Genomic DNA, 17823 nt, shown 5'->3' on the forward strand with positions numbered 1-17823 from the left:
ACAAATACATCATCTGCAACTTTTGGAGTTTCTTTTTTTTCACCTTTGTCCACAAAGATGATGACACAGCCAGAGATATGGATAATTCTGGAAGGTAAGTTGAAATGTAGATCAGTACTTGCATAAGTCATTGAGGGGCAGTTCACAACTTCCCCAAAGAACAAACTACCCAGCGGCCTGATAAGCTTACCATTTTTTTTTTCTACCTAACTTTTCCTTACCCTTTCGTAGAGCAAGAAAATTGCCGAAAACCTCCAAGGAATCTATTTGAATTTTCTCCACAACTGCCTCAATGTTTGATCTTTTAAAAGATTGAAGAGTTCAGCACAAATCCATTCTGCAGCTGGTGAGAAAAATCTGCAAACAGTGTTATACCTCCATATCTAAGTTAGCCAATAAGATATAATAATAATTTAATACTAACAGCTTCAGTAATGTCACTTAGTCTTCTTCCAGGAAGAAGTCAGACAGCAAAGCCCACAAATGTGTTGAGCTGAAGGTTTAATCATGGAGGTAACTGAAGTGTACAATAACCATGATGACTGATTACAAGACTACTGCTTTAGAGGAAGCAAAGGCAATCCTAGACCAACAGGTCAGCATACATTGCCTGGCCCTCTCTGGTCCTAGCTTGGGTGGAGAGGGGGCTTGCCCAGTCATCATATACATATATAGGTCTCTTATCTCTGCAACTGATGAAGAACCTATGTGTATGAGCAAACAAGTCAAGATGAGACTCGTAGTCTCTATTGTAAAAACTTCTCATGAAAGAATGATCTGATGAATGAGAATAATTTCTACCACCCTCTTCAAGGAAGAATTTCTCAGGTATGAAATCTAGCATGATCTCTTAATACGAGGAACCTTCTAAACCTTCTTCATACCTCCTCCAAAGTCTAGAAACTTGGAAGAGATAAAAGGAAGTAAGGTGGTGGCAGATGATGAGCTCAAAAAGGAAGAGGAGGAGAAGTAGAGAGAGAGGCATACCAGCACATTTGCTTTCCCTTTACCCACCTCAGCTAAACCAATGACAACAAGTCAAGGTAAGATACCTGGAATGCCATGGAACATGGCAACATTGGCATAAGACACATCAGAATCCCTCCCCACTTTGAGCAGAAATGTTAGTACTGTGAACAGTAACAGAAGTAGGTTTGTATTGCCCAAAGTCAAGTGCAACTGCAAAGCAGTATACAGTATTATACTAAGGTCTAAATCTTCAGTAAATCCATGGGAAGCACAAGAGTAGCAGGGGTCAGTGCAGTGGTACCAGTAAGCTAGTTGATAAGCGTACATGGGATGCTCACATTCAACCTGCCTGACATCAAGTAGACATGAGAGGGATGTTTAGGCATCTTATTAAATCCTCCATGGACTGGGAAGTACCAGGATGATAAGAATAACAGGCACTGAAGGACCAGCAGCATACTACTTCCAGTGAACAATAGAGATCTTTCTTCTTCCTCTCTTTGAATCCATCTTCAGCCACTGAGCTGACAGCAATCTTTCATGCTTTCAACAACGCAATTCCTTTGCATAATCAAAAAATTCCAAGACACTACATGCATGCACATGTGTAGGATATCTTATAAAGTTTGTTTGCTTAGAAACAGAATTTTTAAACTAAGATTTGGGCTGCTACACCATCATCATTCTACCATGTACAGAGAATTCAGTACAGGATAAAGAGTCCTGAGTAAAGACATCAACAAAGAAAATGTACGGAAAACATAAACAAACAATCAACAAAGCAGCAACAGCAAAAGTGAAGATCTTTTAACAACTAGCAGTCAAGTATAAATGAGAAGCAACATGTCTATTGATGACACCAGTTAGGCAAGTGGCTGGTACTTTAAGCTGCATTCACCACAAACACACACACACATACACGAATTTAACAGGCAATCTAGCGTATGCACAATGAATACTCCTATATAAAGAAAAATGTTTCTATATTCCACCAAAACAAGTAATACATAAATCTCCTGTTAATTTCTAGATACAAATTGAAATAGTTAAATCATTTTAAGAAGAAAATGTCACATAAAAAAAATCACTCCCACTTTTTGCCTTTTACAATAGTGCTTTAGAGCTGCATCATAGAGGACTAAGGACATCTGAGAAACTGAAGATAAGACATTACACTTGTGCATTAAAAAATTGAGTTCTTAAGCTACTGCACAACACATTTCTTATTACTTCCATATATACAGAATCTCCAGGTAGCTTTGGTCTTCCCTTTAAACTGCAATTCTTTAAGACAAACTTCAATTATCCAAAAAGCTTCAACAATTGAGCATGTTTAAAACTATTATTTGTACCAGTATAGAAACACTGAAAGGAATCAAATGTACAACACAGAGGCAAAAAGAAACTACTGTCTGCTAAACAGCTAATTCATAACAATCATCGTAACAAAAAGTACAGACTATATCAAATATCGGCTAGGTAGGCTATCTCATTACTATTACAGGGGTACTGTACACCTCACTCCTATTACAGAGGTACTGCACATCCAACTGCGTGCCTTAATTACTGCATGAAAGTGATACACTTAGTTTTAACTTCATCATTCTCCCTCTTCGCTGCATTTCTTTCTTTCTAATTTGTCTCGCTTCCTTTTGATCTCTACTCATCACCTTTAACTATGTCTTATGTATATTTTCACCATAATTTACAAAAAGAAATCCTTCAACAAGTCCTATGGGTCTAGAAAGGAGAATCAGTCCTCTGGCTAAATTATACTTTGAAATAATAATTATTCATATCTTGCAAACCTTATGAACTTGGTTTTCGCATTCATTCGGGTTCTGATTTTCTATAAACTTGTAGTCTTTCAAATGTGAAGTTCCCTGAAGGTTTTATGCGTACTTTCCAATAAACTTCATTACTATTACACGAATACTGTAAACTAGCTTACTGAGTTGCCTTTAATCAAAACCAGCATTATCCCAAACCAATGTTATTTCACAGAACTGATTAAGCACCTCAGTTGTAAGGAAAATCTTCAGACAAGTATTATTTTCTAAACTTGAAAAAAGTGCAGTTTCATAACAAATAGGTCAGAAATATCAGTCAAATGGCAATCAACAGGACCTACTGTACATGAATGATAAGTGCTACACCCTACATTATACAGTATACTAGAGCAAACCAAAAACAATCACCCATCACAAAAAACACAACAAGAATACTCAGTCTGGTACTCCCTGGATATACTCATCATCTTCCATTTTAATAGTGACTTCTGAGAAGGGATCTTCAATAGTGTCCTCCAGTTCATCAACTTCCTCTTTGATTATGACTTCCACAAAATTTGCGGATGTTCTACAATCCTCTTCGGACATTTCTACTTGCATTTCCATTGCCTCCTCCTCTTCTTCGTCATCTCCCTCCTCCTCCTCATGCTTAAGTACATGATCAAGAAGGCTTCTTTTCTCGGCATATTTTTTGCCACACCGCCTGCAGACATGACGCTTTTGCTCTCTATGCACTCTCATATGGCGCTTAAGCCTGTCACTCAAAGCAAAATTCTTATGGCATACGTTACATTGAAAATTTTTTTTCCCTTCGTGAACTGCCATATGCGCTTTTAAATTACACTGTCTCACAAACCTCTTATTACAATACTGACAAAAAAATTTCTTAAGAACCTGACTTTGTACTTCAATAGCATCTTCCGCAAACACACTGTTGGTAGAATTAGGAACTTCCATGTCACCTGAGGACTTTGAAAAGTCCCCATTAGCCTCTTCTTCATCATTTACCTTACTGAAACTAACGTCATTATCACTGTCTTTCTCACTTCCCTCTACCACTAGATATTCCAGCTCTGTGCCTTTGCCCTCACTTGTCACAGCACTATCCTTCTTCTTCCTACCCCTTTTTCTTTTTCTCTTAACACAACCAGAGGACAAACCCTCAATTTCTTCTTCATGTTTCCTCAGATGTTTCTTTGCATAGTTTTTATCTAGGAAATTTTTATTACAGTAGGGGCACACCATCGGTTCCTCGCCTGTGTGGACCCTCGAATGGGTCCTGAGTTTCCATTTACTGGGGAATTGCTCTTCACATACATTGCAGGCATAAACTTTAACTCCGCTGTGGGTCATTATATGAATTTTCAAAGAAAATGCAGTTGGAAATGTTTTACAGCACATATCACAGAAATGTGTATTTTCCCCAAAATGTAACTGCATATGGGTAGTTAATTTGCTCTCACAAGTGAATCCTTGCAAACACAATCGGCATCTGAACGGCCTTTTATCGGAGTGAGTTCTCAAGTGGCTCCGTAGCTTCCCACTACGAGTAAACGCCTTGTCGCAAAATTCGCAGGCATAAGGCTTTTCGCCAGTATGAACTCTCTTGTGCAAATTCATTAAATAATTGTATGCAAATGCTTTGCCACATACCTCACAAATGTGGCTTTTCCCTTCAGAATGTAGCTTGTGATGCAAAGTCATACTTTTCTTGGTTAAATACTCTCTCCCGCACACAGGGCACTGAAATGGTTTCTTGCCTGTGTGCATAACCTTATGAGCTTGTAAAGTCTTCTTTTCTGAAAAGCCCTTGTGACAAGTAGGACAGGAAAAGCGTTTTCCAGCAGAATGTACTTGAATGTGACTGTTGAGATTACCACTGGATGTAAAGACTCTGTCACAGAGATTACACGTATAAAGGCTTTTCTTATTAGCTGCAGAGGGAGACTGTGAAGAGCTCTCAAATCCATCCCCTTCTTGAACACTTTCCTCCCGTATTGCAGTATCAAGAGGATCTCTCCCTGGCATGTCATGAGGTTCCACCAAATGGAATGACTTCAGGGAGGAGTTGAAATTATCCTCATTCATCCTACTAGAATCTTTGAGGATGGTAGCATCACTTCCTTCCCCCGCAGGACTGGGAATCCTTTCTTCCAAAGATTCCGCTTTGGGATCCATAATGATCCAGATAGATTATGACCAAAACGAGAGTCCCATCTGACCAAAACAAAAAGTTAAAGCTAAAATCAATCTTATTAGTACACATTTAATTGTGTACATAGTGTATTTTCAAGCAATTTAATCAAAATGTTATTTTCATTAGTAAAATAAATTTTTGAATATACTTACCCGATAATCATGTAGCTGTCAACTCCGTTGCCCGACAGAATTCTATGGAGGGATACGCCAGCTATCACAATACTAGAAGGGGGTGTACTTACCAGCGCCACCTGTGGCCAGGTACTCAAGTACTTCTTGTTGACACCTCCTCAATTATTCCTCGGTCCCACTGGTTCTCTATGGGGAGGAAGGGAGGGTCAATTAAATCATGATTATCGGGTAAGTATATTCAAAAATTTATTTTACTAATGAAAATAACATTTTTCAATATTAAACTTACCCGATAATCATGTAGCTGATTCACACCCAGGGGGGTGGGTGAAAACCAGTGTACAAGATTAAAGGATAGCTAAGTATCCCATATTTCATATAACAGTTATCTCAAATAACAATGAAATAATAAGTACCTGGTAAGGAAGTCGAATTGAACCGTTACTCTGTCTCTTTTTTAAGTTCGTCTTCCTTACTGAGCGCAGCGTTCCTCTTGGAGGCTGAATCAACCCAAAGGTGCTAAAGTATACAGGGCTGCAACCCATACTAAAGGACCTCATCACAACCTTTAACCTCGGCGCTTCTCAAGAAAGAATTGACCACCCGCCAAATCAACAAGGATGTGGAAGGCTTCTTAGCCGACCGAACAACCCATAAAAAGTATTCAAGAGAAAGGTTAAAAAGTTATGGAATTATGGGAATGTAGTGGCTGAGCCCTCGCCTACTACTGCATTCGTTGCTACGAATGGACCCAGGGTGTAGCAGTACTCGTAAAGAGACTGGACATCTTTGAGATAGAATGATGCGAACACTGACTTGCTTCTCCAATAGGTTGCATCCATAACACTCTGCAGAGAACGGTTTTGTTTGAAGGCCACTGAAGTAGCCACAGCTCTCACTTCATGTGTCCTTACCTTCAGCAAAGCAAGGTCTTCTTCCTTCAGATGAGAATTTGCTTCTCTAATCAGAAGCCTGATGTAGTAAGAAACTGAGTTCTTAGACATTGGTAGAGAAGGCTTCTTGATAGCACACCATAAGGCTTCTGATTGTCCTCGTAATGGTTTTGACCTTCTTAGATAGTACTTAAGAGCTCTAACAGGGCAAAGTACTCTCTCTAGTTCGTTCCCCACCATGTTGGACAGGCTTGGGATCTCGAACGACTTAGGGTAAGGACGGGAAGGAAGCTCGTTTTAGCCAAAAAAACCGAGCCGCAAGGAACATGTAGCCGTTTCAGATGTGAAACCTATGTTCCTGCTGAAGGCGTGGATCTCACTTACTCTTTTACCTGTTGCTAAGCACACGAGGAAAAGAGTTTCTAATGTGAGGTCCTTAAAAGAGGCTGATTGGAACGGTTCAAATCCTGATGACATTAGGAACCTTAGGACCACGTCTAGATTCCAGCCTGGAGTGGACAACCGACGTTCCTTTGAGGTCTCAACAGACCTAAGGAGGTCCTGTAGATCTTTGTTGGAGGAAAGATCCAAGCCTCTGTGGCGGAAAACCGCTGCCAACATACTTCTGTAACCCTTGATCGTAGGAGCTGATAGGGATTTTACGTTCCTTAGATGTAACAGGAAGTCAGCAATCTGGGTTACAGTGGTACTGGTTGAGGAAAACTGCATTGGCCTTGCACCAGCTTCGGAAGACTTCCCATTAAGACTGATAGACTCTGAGAGTGGATGTCGTCCTTGCTCTGGCAATCGTTCTGGCTGCCTCCTTCGAAAAGCCTCTAGTTCTTGAGAGACTTTCGATAGTCTGAAGGCAGTCAGACGAAGAGCGTGGAGGTTTGGGTGTACCTTCTTTACGTGAGGTTGACGCAGAAGGTCCACTCTAGGAGGAAGAGTCCTGGGAACGTCGACCAGTCATTGCAGTACCTCGGTGAACCCTTCTCTCGCGGGTCAGAGGGGAGCAACCAACGTCAACCGTGTCCCTTTGTGAGAGGCGAACTTCTGAAGTACCCTATTGACAATCTTGAACGGCGGGAATGCATACAGGTTGAGATGGGACCAATCCAGCAGAAAGGCATCCACGCGAACTGCTGCTGGGTCTGGAATCGGAGAACAATACAAGAGGAGCTTCTTGGTCATCGAGGTAGCGAATAGAACTATGGTTGGCTGACCCCACAGGGCCCAAAGTCTGCTGCAAACATTCTTGTGAAGGGTCCACTCTGTGGGGAAGGCCTGACCCTTACGGCTGAGGCGATCTGCCATGACATTCATATCGCCCTGAATGAGCCTCGTTACCAGCGTGAGCTTTCGATCTTTGACCAAATGAGGAGGTCCCTTGCGAACTTGAACAACTTCCTCGAATGAGTCCCTCTCTGCTTGGAGATGTAAGCCAAGGCTGTGGTGTGGTCGGAGTTCACCTCCACCACCTTGTTAAGCTGGAGGGACTTGAAGTTTATCAAGGCCAGATGAACTGCCAACAACTCCTTGCAATAGATGTGAAGTGTCCTTTGCTCCTGATTCCATGTTCCCGAGCATTCCTGTCCGTCCAGTGTCGCACCCCAGCCCGTGTCCGATGCGTCCGAGAAGAGACGGTGGTCGGGGGTCTGAACAGCCAAAGGTAGACCTTCCTTGAGAAGAATGCTGTTCTTCCACCACGTTAGAGTAGACCTCATCTCTTCGGAAACAGGAACTGAGCCCGTCTCTAGCGTCAAGTCCTTTATCCAGTGAGCAGCTAGATGATACTGAAGGGGGCGGAGGTGGAGTCTCCCTAACTCGATGAACAGGGCCAGCGATGAAAGTGTCCCTGTTAGACTCATCCCCTGCCTGACTAAGCATCGGTTCCTTCTCAGCATGCTCTGGATGCATTCTAGGGCTTGGAAGATCCTTGGGGCCGACGGACAAGTCCGAAAAGCTCGACTCTGAAGATCCATACCCAAGGAAACAATGGTCTGGGATGGAACGAGCTGAGACTCCTCAAAATTGACCAGGAGGCCCAGTTCCTTGGTCAGATCCATAGTCCATTTGAAAATCTCCAGACAGCGACGACTTGTGGGAGCTCTTAAAAGCCAGTCGTCTGACGGAGCCGGACACAAGATCATGATACTGCTGCACAGTCTGTAAACTGTCAATCATGGGCAAGCGAGGAAGTACAGTGACAACCCGAATCTGTCTAGACTATCTGGGTCGTACAGACAACTCCTTAACGGGTTGCTGAGGTTGCCGCACTGCGTCACAACAAGTCCCTTCTGTTGGTTGTTGAACGTCTTCCCCGTGACACATTGACTCCGTAAACAAAAAATCCTCTAACAAGGACTAAGCTTGGACTGCATGTCATGCAACACAGCTCAAGGTCTATGGGAGCAGGTGTGGTAACAGACGGGATTAGCGGCTGAAGTGGAACCATTACCTTCCCTGTAAGCATGTAATGCTTAAATAAAAGTCCATAAGAGGTTATGCAGCTAAAGGCTCCCTCCAAATGACAGAGTCCTCAAGGGAATATCAGAAGGAGGGAGAAAAGAACTTTCTCATCTACAGGGACCTTATCCTAGAAAAGCTAAGTTCTCTGAGTGAGGGTTCACTGGTGCAAAAGCAGCAGACTAGAAGGCAACGTTATGAAACTGCTTGACAGTCTAGTGAGTTGGCAACAACCCAAGATATGTTGAGAAGCATGCGGTAAGGTATGCAGAGCATGATGAATGCAGAGTATGCTGTATGCAGAGCATGCTGTATGTAGAGCATGTTGTATGCAGAGCATGCTGAATGCAGAGCATGCTGTATGCAGAGCATGTTGTATGCAGAGCATGCTGAATGCAGAGCATGCTGAATGCAGAGCATGCTGAATGCTGAGCATGTAGTAAGCAGAGCCTGCTGTAAGGAAAGCAGAGCGTGTGCATGGCGTTTAACATTCTTAGAAATTCCATGACCAGTGCTAGAGTGCTTTATGCATGCTTGCATGGGGTTTAAAAATCAACATAATGTTTACCTTACATTCATAACTCATGATTCATATTTTTGCCATGGTTTGAAAATGGAGGTAAGGTATGCTGAACAGCAGAGTCAGAACGAGCTGGAACAACAACAGTGGAAGGTGCAGAAAGTTCCTGTTCCTGTGGAATGAGTGGAGCGTGAAGAGACCGAGGTTGCGCAGAACAAGGTAAAGTTCCCGCAAGCAGAGGTGTCTGAGGTGCAGGAACAGGGTGCACGGGTTGAGCTCGGTGCAGCAGCTGAGGAGACTGACTCACAGGTGGAAGAGGTTGTACCTCCACCGAGAGTTGCACCACCGGTGGAGCAGCCAGGGGAGGAGGAGGAAGAGTGGAGTAATCCTCCTGATCCCAAACCGAAGGTTGCCTTAAAGAAGGCTGAGGCTGAACAACACTGGGAACAGCGAACACAGAAAGAGGTTCAACATCGTACGCCTGGCAGAAGGTGCTGCGACTGGGTGCAGCGAGTGCAGGCGGGTTGAGCACAGGCTGAACGGGTGCAGGTGGAGGTGCAACACTCTCAGCCCGACATTCACGCAACAGGTCCGAAAGCTGTGCTTGCATGGACTGTAGTAGAGTCCACAACATCGTACGCCTGGCAGATGGTGCTGCGACTGGGTGCAGCGAGTGCAGGCGGGTTGAGCACAGGCTGAAAGGGTGCAGGTGGAGGTGCAACACTCTCAGCCCGATACTCACGCAACAGGTCCGAAAGCTGTGCTTGCATGGACTGTAGTAGAGTCCACAACATCGTACGCCTGGCAGAAGGTGCTGCGACTGGGTGCAGCGAGTGCAGGCGGGTGCAGCACAGGCTGAACGGGTGCAGCCGGTTGGTGCACCACCGGTGCAGGCGGGTGCAGCACAGGCTGAACGGGTGCAGGCGGTTGGTGCACCACCGGTGCAGGAGGAGGAGGAGGTGCAACACTCTCAGCACGACACTCACGCATCAGGTCCGAAAGCTGTGCTGCATGGACTGTAGTAGAGTCCACAACATCGTACGCCTGGCAGGTGGTACTGCGATCAGGCGGAGCGAGCATAGGCGGGGGGGAGTGTAGGCGCACTCTCAGCCCGACAAAATGATGACTGAGGAGAGTCAGAGCTAACCCAATGACTGCATCCGGGTTGTTGAACTTTACTTCGTACGTCTGGCATAGGTCTGGACTTTACGTTTAAGAGGTCTAGAGACCTGAGACCAGCGTTACTCTGCCTTTATTTTCTCCTCTAAATCTCTTCTGCAGACGAGCAAAATAAGGGCTCAATCGTCTGCGGGTGGGAGTGACGGTCTCGGTAAGACACGCCCACAACCACCGAGGATACTTCTGTGCGCCGATCAAGGCCTGCCGAACCCTTTTGCCCTTCGACATTGCTTCTCCCCTGGGCTTGGGAGCTTGCAAGAGGTCCCGGACTGGGAGGACGACTGGCGCGCACAAAAGTACCCTCACGCATAACACTGACATCAATCACTTATCACTTTGATTTCTGTTTGCACTTATTTCACTGAACTCGAAACTTTAAGTGGTTTGTACCTGAAACACGCAATTCTATCCTTCTCAAAAGTTAGTAATTGCGAAAACAGAATTACAATGTAACAGAAAAATCTAATGAAAGAAAATTCAGTGGCTGGAAAGAGACTAAACACTAGATCACTCTAGAAACGTTTAGTTTCTTCCCCTAAAGAGACTAGGGATAAGAGCAAAACGATAACGACGTTACTCGTACGCCTGGCAGGCTTGAGGGAAACGTTTATCCTCTTTCTCCCTCCGTCTCTATCTCTCTCTCTCTCTCTCTTGACTTAGAACCTGAGAGAAGAGCCCAATCATATATATCGTTAAAACATATTATTGTTAAAGGAAAAAACTGAAATATTTCCCAAAAAGAAAAGTTCCTTATTAGGATCAAAACCATTAAGTTAAGAAAGAATGAACAAAACGCTAGACACGGTTACTCTTACTGCAATGTGAAACCGTGAACATTCTTTCTCTATCGTAACGATAGAGTGCAAGTTGAAACGTTCTGAACGTCAACAACTGCCGAGACAAACAAAACGTTAGTTCAACTTTGAAAAAGTACGAGACTATCAAAGAAATTCTTTCAAAGACCTTAAAATAGCATAATATGTTAACAGGTAAAACCGAAATGACGGACTCACGATAATTAACTTCGGTACCAAGAAAAGACCGCCTACTATTAGGAAGGTCGAATATAAACAAATATAAAAATTAATTTTAATAAGTTTATAATAAAAGGAAGTTAATCGAAGAGGCCTATAAGAGGCGGAGAGATATAAAATAAATCTATAACTTTTGTTAAGCAAAATTAAGAAAGAGAGTCTATACTCTCTTAGACACCAACACTTCCGTCTAAGGGAAGGGTCGGCCATTGAAAGGTGAACGAGAGTTCATACTCTCTTCGTCACCAAAATTAATCAAATTAATTCCAAAAGCTAACTAAGCTAAAATAGAAGTTTCCAGTAAAGCGACAGCCGAAATCAAAGAGAAATACTTCACCAAAGTCGTGAAAATACTCCAAGAACATAAGCGTATCCCAGAACGTCTTGTCAGAAGCACGACAGAGGAATAATTGAGGAGGTGTCAACAAGAAGTACTTGAGTACCTGGCCACAGGTGGCGCTGGTAAGTACACCCCCTTCTAGTATTGTGATAGCTGGCGTATCCCTCCATAGAATTCTGTCGGGCAACGGAGTTGACAGCTACATGATTATCGGGTAAGTTTAATATTGAAAAACATAATTTCAGCAATGGTCTACTAACCTTTATTCCAAAGGCTACCACTTGTTATGGTAGCATCTATACTTGAAGCAGAAGAGCTCAGATGACACAAGATGCAAACCTTCTGAAAAGGACAGCAATTCATAATAAATCTATATTATATTGGGATAGACCCTAATATATTAATGGTAATAACTGCTTATTCAAGAAAATGTCAAGTATTTGATATTAAATTCATGAATTCTCATTTAAGCTTTAATAGTAATTTACAGTAGTACAGTAAAAGTAAAAATACATACAGTACTGTATTTACTGACAAGTAATAGAAGATTGTTAATCCTACATCTTAAATTTTTAAAATTCCAAAGAAGTTGTAAAGTCATTTTTCACTTAATATATTATTTTCATTAGTAAAATAAATTTTTGAATATACTTACCCGATAATCATGTAGCTGTCAACTCTGTTGCCGACAGAAATCTACGGTCGGGATACGCCAGCGATCGCTATACAGGTGGGGGTGAACACCACAGCGCCATCTGTGGTCAGGTACTCCAGTACTTCTTGTCAACACCACCTCAATTTTTTCCTCGGTCCACTGGTTCTCTATGGGGAGGAAGGGTGGGTCAATTAAATCATGATTATCGGGTAAGTATATTCAAAAATTTATTTTACTAATGAAAATAATATTTTTCAATATTAATCTTACCCGATAATCATGTAGCTGATTCACACCCAGGGTGGTGGGTGGAGACCAGCATACATGTTAACAAAGAAGCTAAGTATCCCGTATTTTATTTTATTAGTTATTCAAAAATAACATAAAATAAATAAGTACCTGGTAAGGAAGACGACTTGAACCATTATTCTGCCTTTATTAAGTACGTCTTTCTTACTGAGCGTAGCGGTCCTCTTAGGATGCTGAACGACTCTTAGGTGCTGAAGTATAAAGGGCTGCAACCCATACTAAAGGATCTCATCACAACCTTTAACCTCGGCGCTTCTCAAGAAAGAATTGACCACCCGCCAAATCAACAAGGATGTGGAAGGCTTCTTAGCCGACCGTACAACCCATAAAAAGTATTCAAGAGAAAGGTTAAAAAGGTTATGGGATTATGGGAATGTAGTGGCTGAGCCCCCGCCTACTACTGCATTCGTTGCTACGAATGGTCCCAGGGTGTAGCAGTTCTCGTAAAGAGACTGGACATCTTTGAGATAGAATGATGTGAACACTGACTTGCTTCTCCAATAGGTTGCATCCATAACACTCTGCAGAGAACGGTTCTGTTTGAGGGCCACTGAAGTAGCCACAGCTCTCACTTCATGTGTCCTTACCTTCAGCAAAGCAAGGTCTTCTTCCTTCAGATGAGAATGTGCTTCCCTAATCAGGAGCCTGAATAGGTAAGAAACTGAGTTCTTAGACCTTGGAAGAGAAGGCTTCTTGATAGCACACCATAAGGCTTCTGATTGTCCTCGTAAAGGTTATGACCTTTTTAGATAGTACCTAAGAGCTCTAACTGGGCAAAGTACTCTCTCCAGTTCGTCCCCCACCAAGTTGGACAGGCTTGGGATCTCGAACGACTTAGGCCAAGGACGTGAAGGAAGCTTGTTTTAGCAACAAACCGAGCTGCAAGGAACATGTAGCCGTTTCAGATGTGAAAACTATGTTCCTGCTGAAGGCGTGGATCTCACTTACTCTTTTAGCTGTTGTCAAGCACACGAGGAAAAGAGTTTTTAATGTGAGGTCCTTAAAAGAGGCTGATTGGAGAGGTTCAAATCTTGATGACATAAGGAACCTTAGGACCACGTCTAGATTCCAGCCTGGAGTGGACAACCGACGTTCCTTTGAGGTCTTAAAAGACCTAAGGAGGTCCTGTAGATCTTTGTTGGTGGAAAGATCCAAGCCTCTGTGGCGGAAAACCGCTGCCAACATACTTCTGTAACCCTTAATCGTAGGAGCTGAAAGGGATCTTACGTTCCTTAGATGTAACAGGAAGTAAGCAATCTGGGTTACAGTGGTACTGGATGAGGAAACTGCATTGGCCTTGTACCAGCTTCGGAAGACTTCCCCTTAGACTGATAGACTCTGAGAGTGGATGTCCTCCTTGCTTTGGCAATTGCTCTGGCTGCCTCCTTCGAAAAGCTCCTAGCTCTAGAGAGTCTTTCGAAAGTCTGAAGGCAGTCAGACGAAGAGCGTGGAGGTTTGGATGTACCTTCTTTACGTGAGGTAGACGTAGAAGGTCCACTCCTAGAGGAAGAGTCCTGGGAATGTCGACCAGCCATTGCAGTACCTCTATGAACCATTCTCTCGCGGGCCAGAGCGGAGCCAACCAACGTCAGCCGTGTCCCTTTGCGAGAGGCGAACTTCTGAAGTACCCTGTTGACAATCTTGAACGGCGGGAATGCATACAGGTCGAGATGGGACCAATCCAGCAGAAAAGCATCCACGTGAACTGCTGCTGGGTCTGGAATCGGAGAACAATACAACGGGAGCCTCTAGGTTATCGAGGTAGCGAACAGATCTATGGTTGGCTGACCCCACAGGGCCCAAAGTCTGCTGCAAACATTCTTGTGAAGGGTCCACTCTGTGGGGATGACCTGACCCTTCCGGCTAAGGCGATCTGCCATGACATTCATATCGCCCTGAATGAACCTCGTTACCAGCGTGAGCTTTCGATCTTTTAACCAGATGAGGAGGTCCCTTGCGATCTAGAACAACTTCCACGAATGAGTCCCTCCCTGCTTGGAGATGTAAGCCAAGGCTGTGGTGTTGTCAGAGTCCACCTCCACCACCTTGTTAAGCTGGAGGGACTTGAAGATTATCAAGGCCAGATGAACCGCCAACAGCTCCTTGCAATAGATGTGAAGTGTCCTTAGCTCCTGATTCCATGTTCCCGAGCATTCCTGTCCGTCCAAAGTCGCACCCCAGCCCGTGTCTGATGCGTCAGAGAAGAGACGGCGGTCGGGTTTCTGAACAGCCAAAGGTAGACTTCCTTGAGAAGAAAGCTGTTCTTTCTCCACGTGAGAGTAGACCTCCTCTCTTCGGAAACAGGAACTGAGATCGTCTCTAGCGTCATGTCCTTTATCCAGTGAGCCGCTAGATGATACTGAAGGGGGGGAGGTGGGGTCTCCCTAACTCGATGAACAGGGCCAGCGATGAAAGTGTCCCTGTTAGACTCATCCACTACCTGACTGAGCATCGGTTCCTTCTCAGCATGCTCTGGATGCAATCTAGGGCTTAGTATATCTTTGGGGCCGACGGAAAAGCCCGAAAAGCTCGACTCTGAAGATCCATACCCAGGTAGACAATGGTCTGGGATGGGACGAGCTGGGACTCCTCAAAATTGACCAGGAGGCCCAGTTCCTTGGTCAGATCCATAGTCCATCTGAGAATCTCCAGACAGCGACGACTTGTGGGAGCTCTTAAAAGCTAGTCGTCTGACGGAGCCGGACACAAGATCATGGTACTGCTGCACAGTCTGTGAACTGTCAACCATGGGGAAGCGAGGAAGTACAGTGACAACCCGAAGCTGTCTAGACTGTCTGGGTCGTACAGACAACTCCTTATCGGGTTGCTGAGGTTGCCGCACTGCGTCACAACAAGTCACTTCTGCTGGTTGTTGAACGTCTTCCCAGTGACACACTGACTCCGTAAACAAAAAATCCTCTAACAAGGACTAAGCTTGGACTGCATGTCTTGCAACACAGCTCAAGGTCTATGGGAGCAGGTGTGGTAACAGACGGGGTTAGCGACTGAAGTGGAACCATTACCCTCCCTGGAAGCATGCTATGCTTAAATAAAAGTCCATAGGAGGCTAAGCAGCTAAAGGCTCCTCTCCAAATGACAGAGCCCTCAAGGGAAAATCAGAAGGAGGGAGAATAGCACTTTCTCATCTACAGGAACCATATCCGAGAAAAGCTAAGTTCTCTCAGTGAGGGTTTCACTGGTGCAAAAGCAGCAGACTAGAAGGCAACGTTATGAAACTGCTTGACAGTCTAGTGAGTTGGCAACAACCAAAGATGTGTGACTGAGAAGCATGCGGTAAGGTATGCAGAGCATGCTGTATGCAGAGCATGCTGTATGTAGAGCCTGCTGTAAGGTAAGCAGAGCATGTTGCATGGCGTGCGGCTTATGCTGCATGGGATGAGGCTCATGCTGCATGGGATGAGGCTCATGCTGCATGGTATGAGACTCATGCTGCATGGGATGAGGCTCAAGCTGCAAGGGATGAGGCTTATGCCGCATGCGTTGAGGAGGATGCCGCATAGTATGAGGCTCCTGCCTCATGGGTTGAGGCGGTTGCCGCATAGCATGAGGCTCCTGCCTCATGGTTTGCTCCTGCCTCATGGGTTGAGGAGGATGCCGCATAGCATGAGGCTCCTGCCTCATGGTTTGAGGAGGATGCCGCATAGCATGAGGCTCCTGAGAGGTTCCTGCCTCAAGAGTTGCGTCTGCCTCAAGGGTTGAGGAGGTAGCTGCGCAGAGAGAGGCTCATGCTGTGAAGAATGCGGTTGCTGCATGCGTTGAGGCGGCTGCCTCTCAATATGGATAAATATCAACACAACATCGTGTTCAAATAGAAATAAATTTCTACCTCATACTTGGGATCGAACGCTAGCCCCTTCTAATGAAAGGCCAGGTCGAAACCAACCATGCCACGAGAAGCTATTAGCATGAGGTTCCTCAAGAGTTGAGGCTCTTGCCCCAAGAGTTGAGGTTCTTGCCTCAAGAGTGGAGGTGGCTGCCGCAAGAGTTGAGGTTGCTGCCTCAAGGATGGTGGAGGTTGCCGCAACGCAAGAGGTTGCTGCATAGCGCTGGTATCTGGCAACTCCCAATGCGGCAGCTCACGCGTGGAGGTAGGTTGAGGAACCTCAACATCATACGTCTGGCAGGGTGGACTGCGCAGAGGTGGAGTTGAGGTTGCTGCCTCGAGGATGGTGGAGGTTGTCGCACCGCAAGAGGTTGCTGCCTCGAGGATGGAGGAGGTAGTCGCAACGCATGAGGCTCCTACCTCAAGGGTAGAGGAGGTTGCTGCAAAGCATAAGGCTCCTGCCTCAAGTGTTGAGGAGGTTGCCGCGTGGCAAGAGGCTCCTGCCTCAAGGAAAGTGGAGGTTGCTGCACAGAGCTGGTATCTGGCAACTCCCAATGCGGCAGCTCACGCATGGAGGTAGCTTGAGGAACCTCAACATCATACGTCTGGCAGGCTGAACTGCGTAGAGGTGGAGGAGCGCTCGCAGGAGGAGGTGTGTTAACCTTCTCTGCCTGAAACTCCTGCATCAACACCGCAAGCTGAGACTGCATTGTCAGCAGCATAGACCACTAGAGTTTAAGAAAGACAACAACAAACGGAGCTACTGTCCGTTGAAACTGAGGGTCTAAAACAGCTGGTGCGGCAACAGACGGAGTTACTGTCTGTTGCGATACCACCTTGCCTCTCTGGGAGGTGTGCAGTTGTCGTACTGCAGCAAGTCCGAACTGACCCAGTGCTAATGGCACCACCTAGGAGTTGGACTTGCGCGGAAGGGACCGACTTGCACTTAAAAGCTGCAAGATTTGGTCCATGGTTTCTGCGAGAAACCTCTTCCGCAGACGAGGAATAAATGGGCTCTCTCGTCTTTGTGTGGGTGGGGTGATCACGTCGGCTACGTGAGTTGGTTACACCCGAAACCACGGAGGGAAACGTCTGTTCGTCGATCAAGGCCTGCTGAACCCATAAGTCCTTCGACATTACTTCTCCCCTGGGCTTGGGAGCTTGTAAGAGGTCCCAGACTAGGCGAACAACTGGCACGAACAGACGAACCCTCGAACGCAACACTGTAACACTTTGCGTTTATCACTTTATCACTTTTGATTTTCTGTTTGCACTTATTTCACTGAACTCGAAACTTTAAGTGGTTTGTACCTGAAACACGCAATTCTATCCTTCATTAAAAGTTAGTAATTGCGAAAACAGTATTACAATGTAACAGAAAAACATAATGAAAGATAAATAATTCAGTGGCTGGAAAAGAGACTAAACACTAGATCAAATAAACTACGTTTAAAATCTCTCACCGCATAAAGCCTGAGAACAAGAATAAA

At 44.9% G+C, this 17823-nt stretch overlaps 1 protein-coding gene across 3 annotated transcripts in view; it reads right to left on the reverse strand.

Annotated features, from left to right (window-relative positions):
- Positions 1-2454: 2454 nt before the first annotated feature.
- Positions 2455-17823, reverse strand: part of LOC137624241 (oocyte zinc finger protein XlCOF6-like) — a 34076-nt gene continuing 18707 nt past the window's right edge. For 2 of the 3 annotated variants that reach the window (XM_068354750.1, XM_068354748.1), the window contains exons 2-3: positions 11786-11867; positions 2455-4976 (exon numbers count right to left, since the gene is read on the reverse strand). In XM_068354750.1, the coding sequence (XP_068210851.1) occupies positions 3195-4937 (1743 nt within the window). In that variant the 5' untranslated portion in view covers positions 4938-4976; positions 11786-11867 and the 3' untranslated portion in view covers positions 2455-3194. The remainder of the gene's footprint in view (positions 4977-11785; positions 11868-17823) is intronic. The other variant, XM_068354749.1, reaches the window with a different exon arrangement.

This window comes from Palaemon carinicauda, chromosome 31, assembly GCF_036898095.1.
Source record: "Palaemon carinicauda isolate YSFRI2023 chromosome 31, ASM3689809v2, whole genome shotgun sequence".
In the NCBI taxonomy this organism is placed as follows: Eukaryota; Metazoa; Arthropoda; class Malacostraca; order Decapoda; family Palaemonidae; genus Palaemon; species Palaemon carinicauda.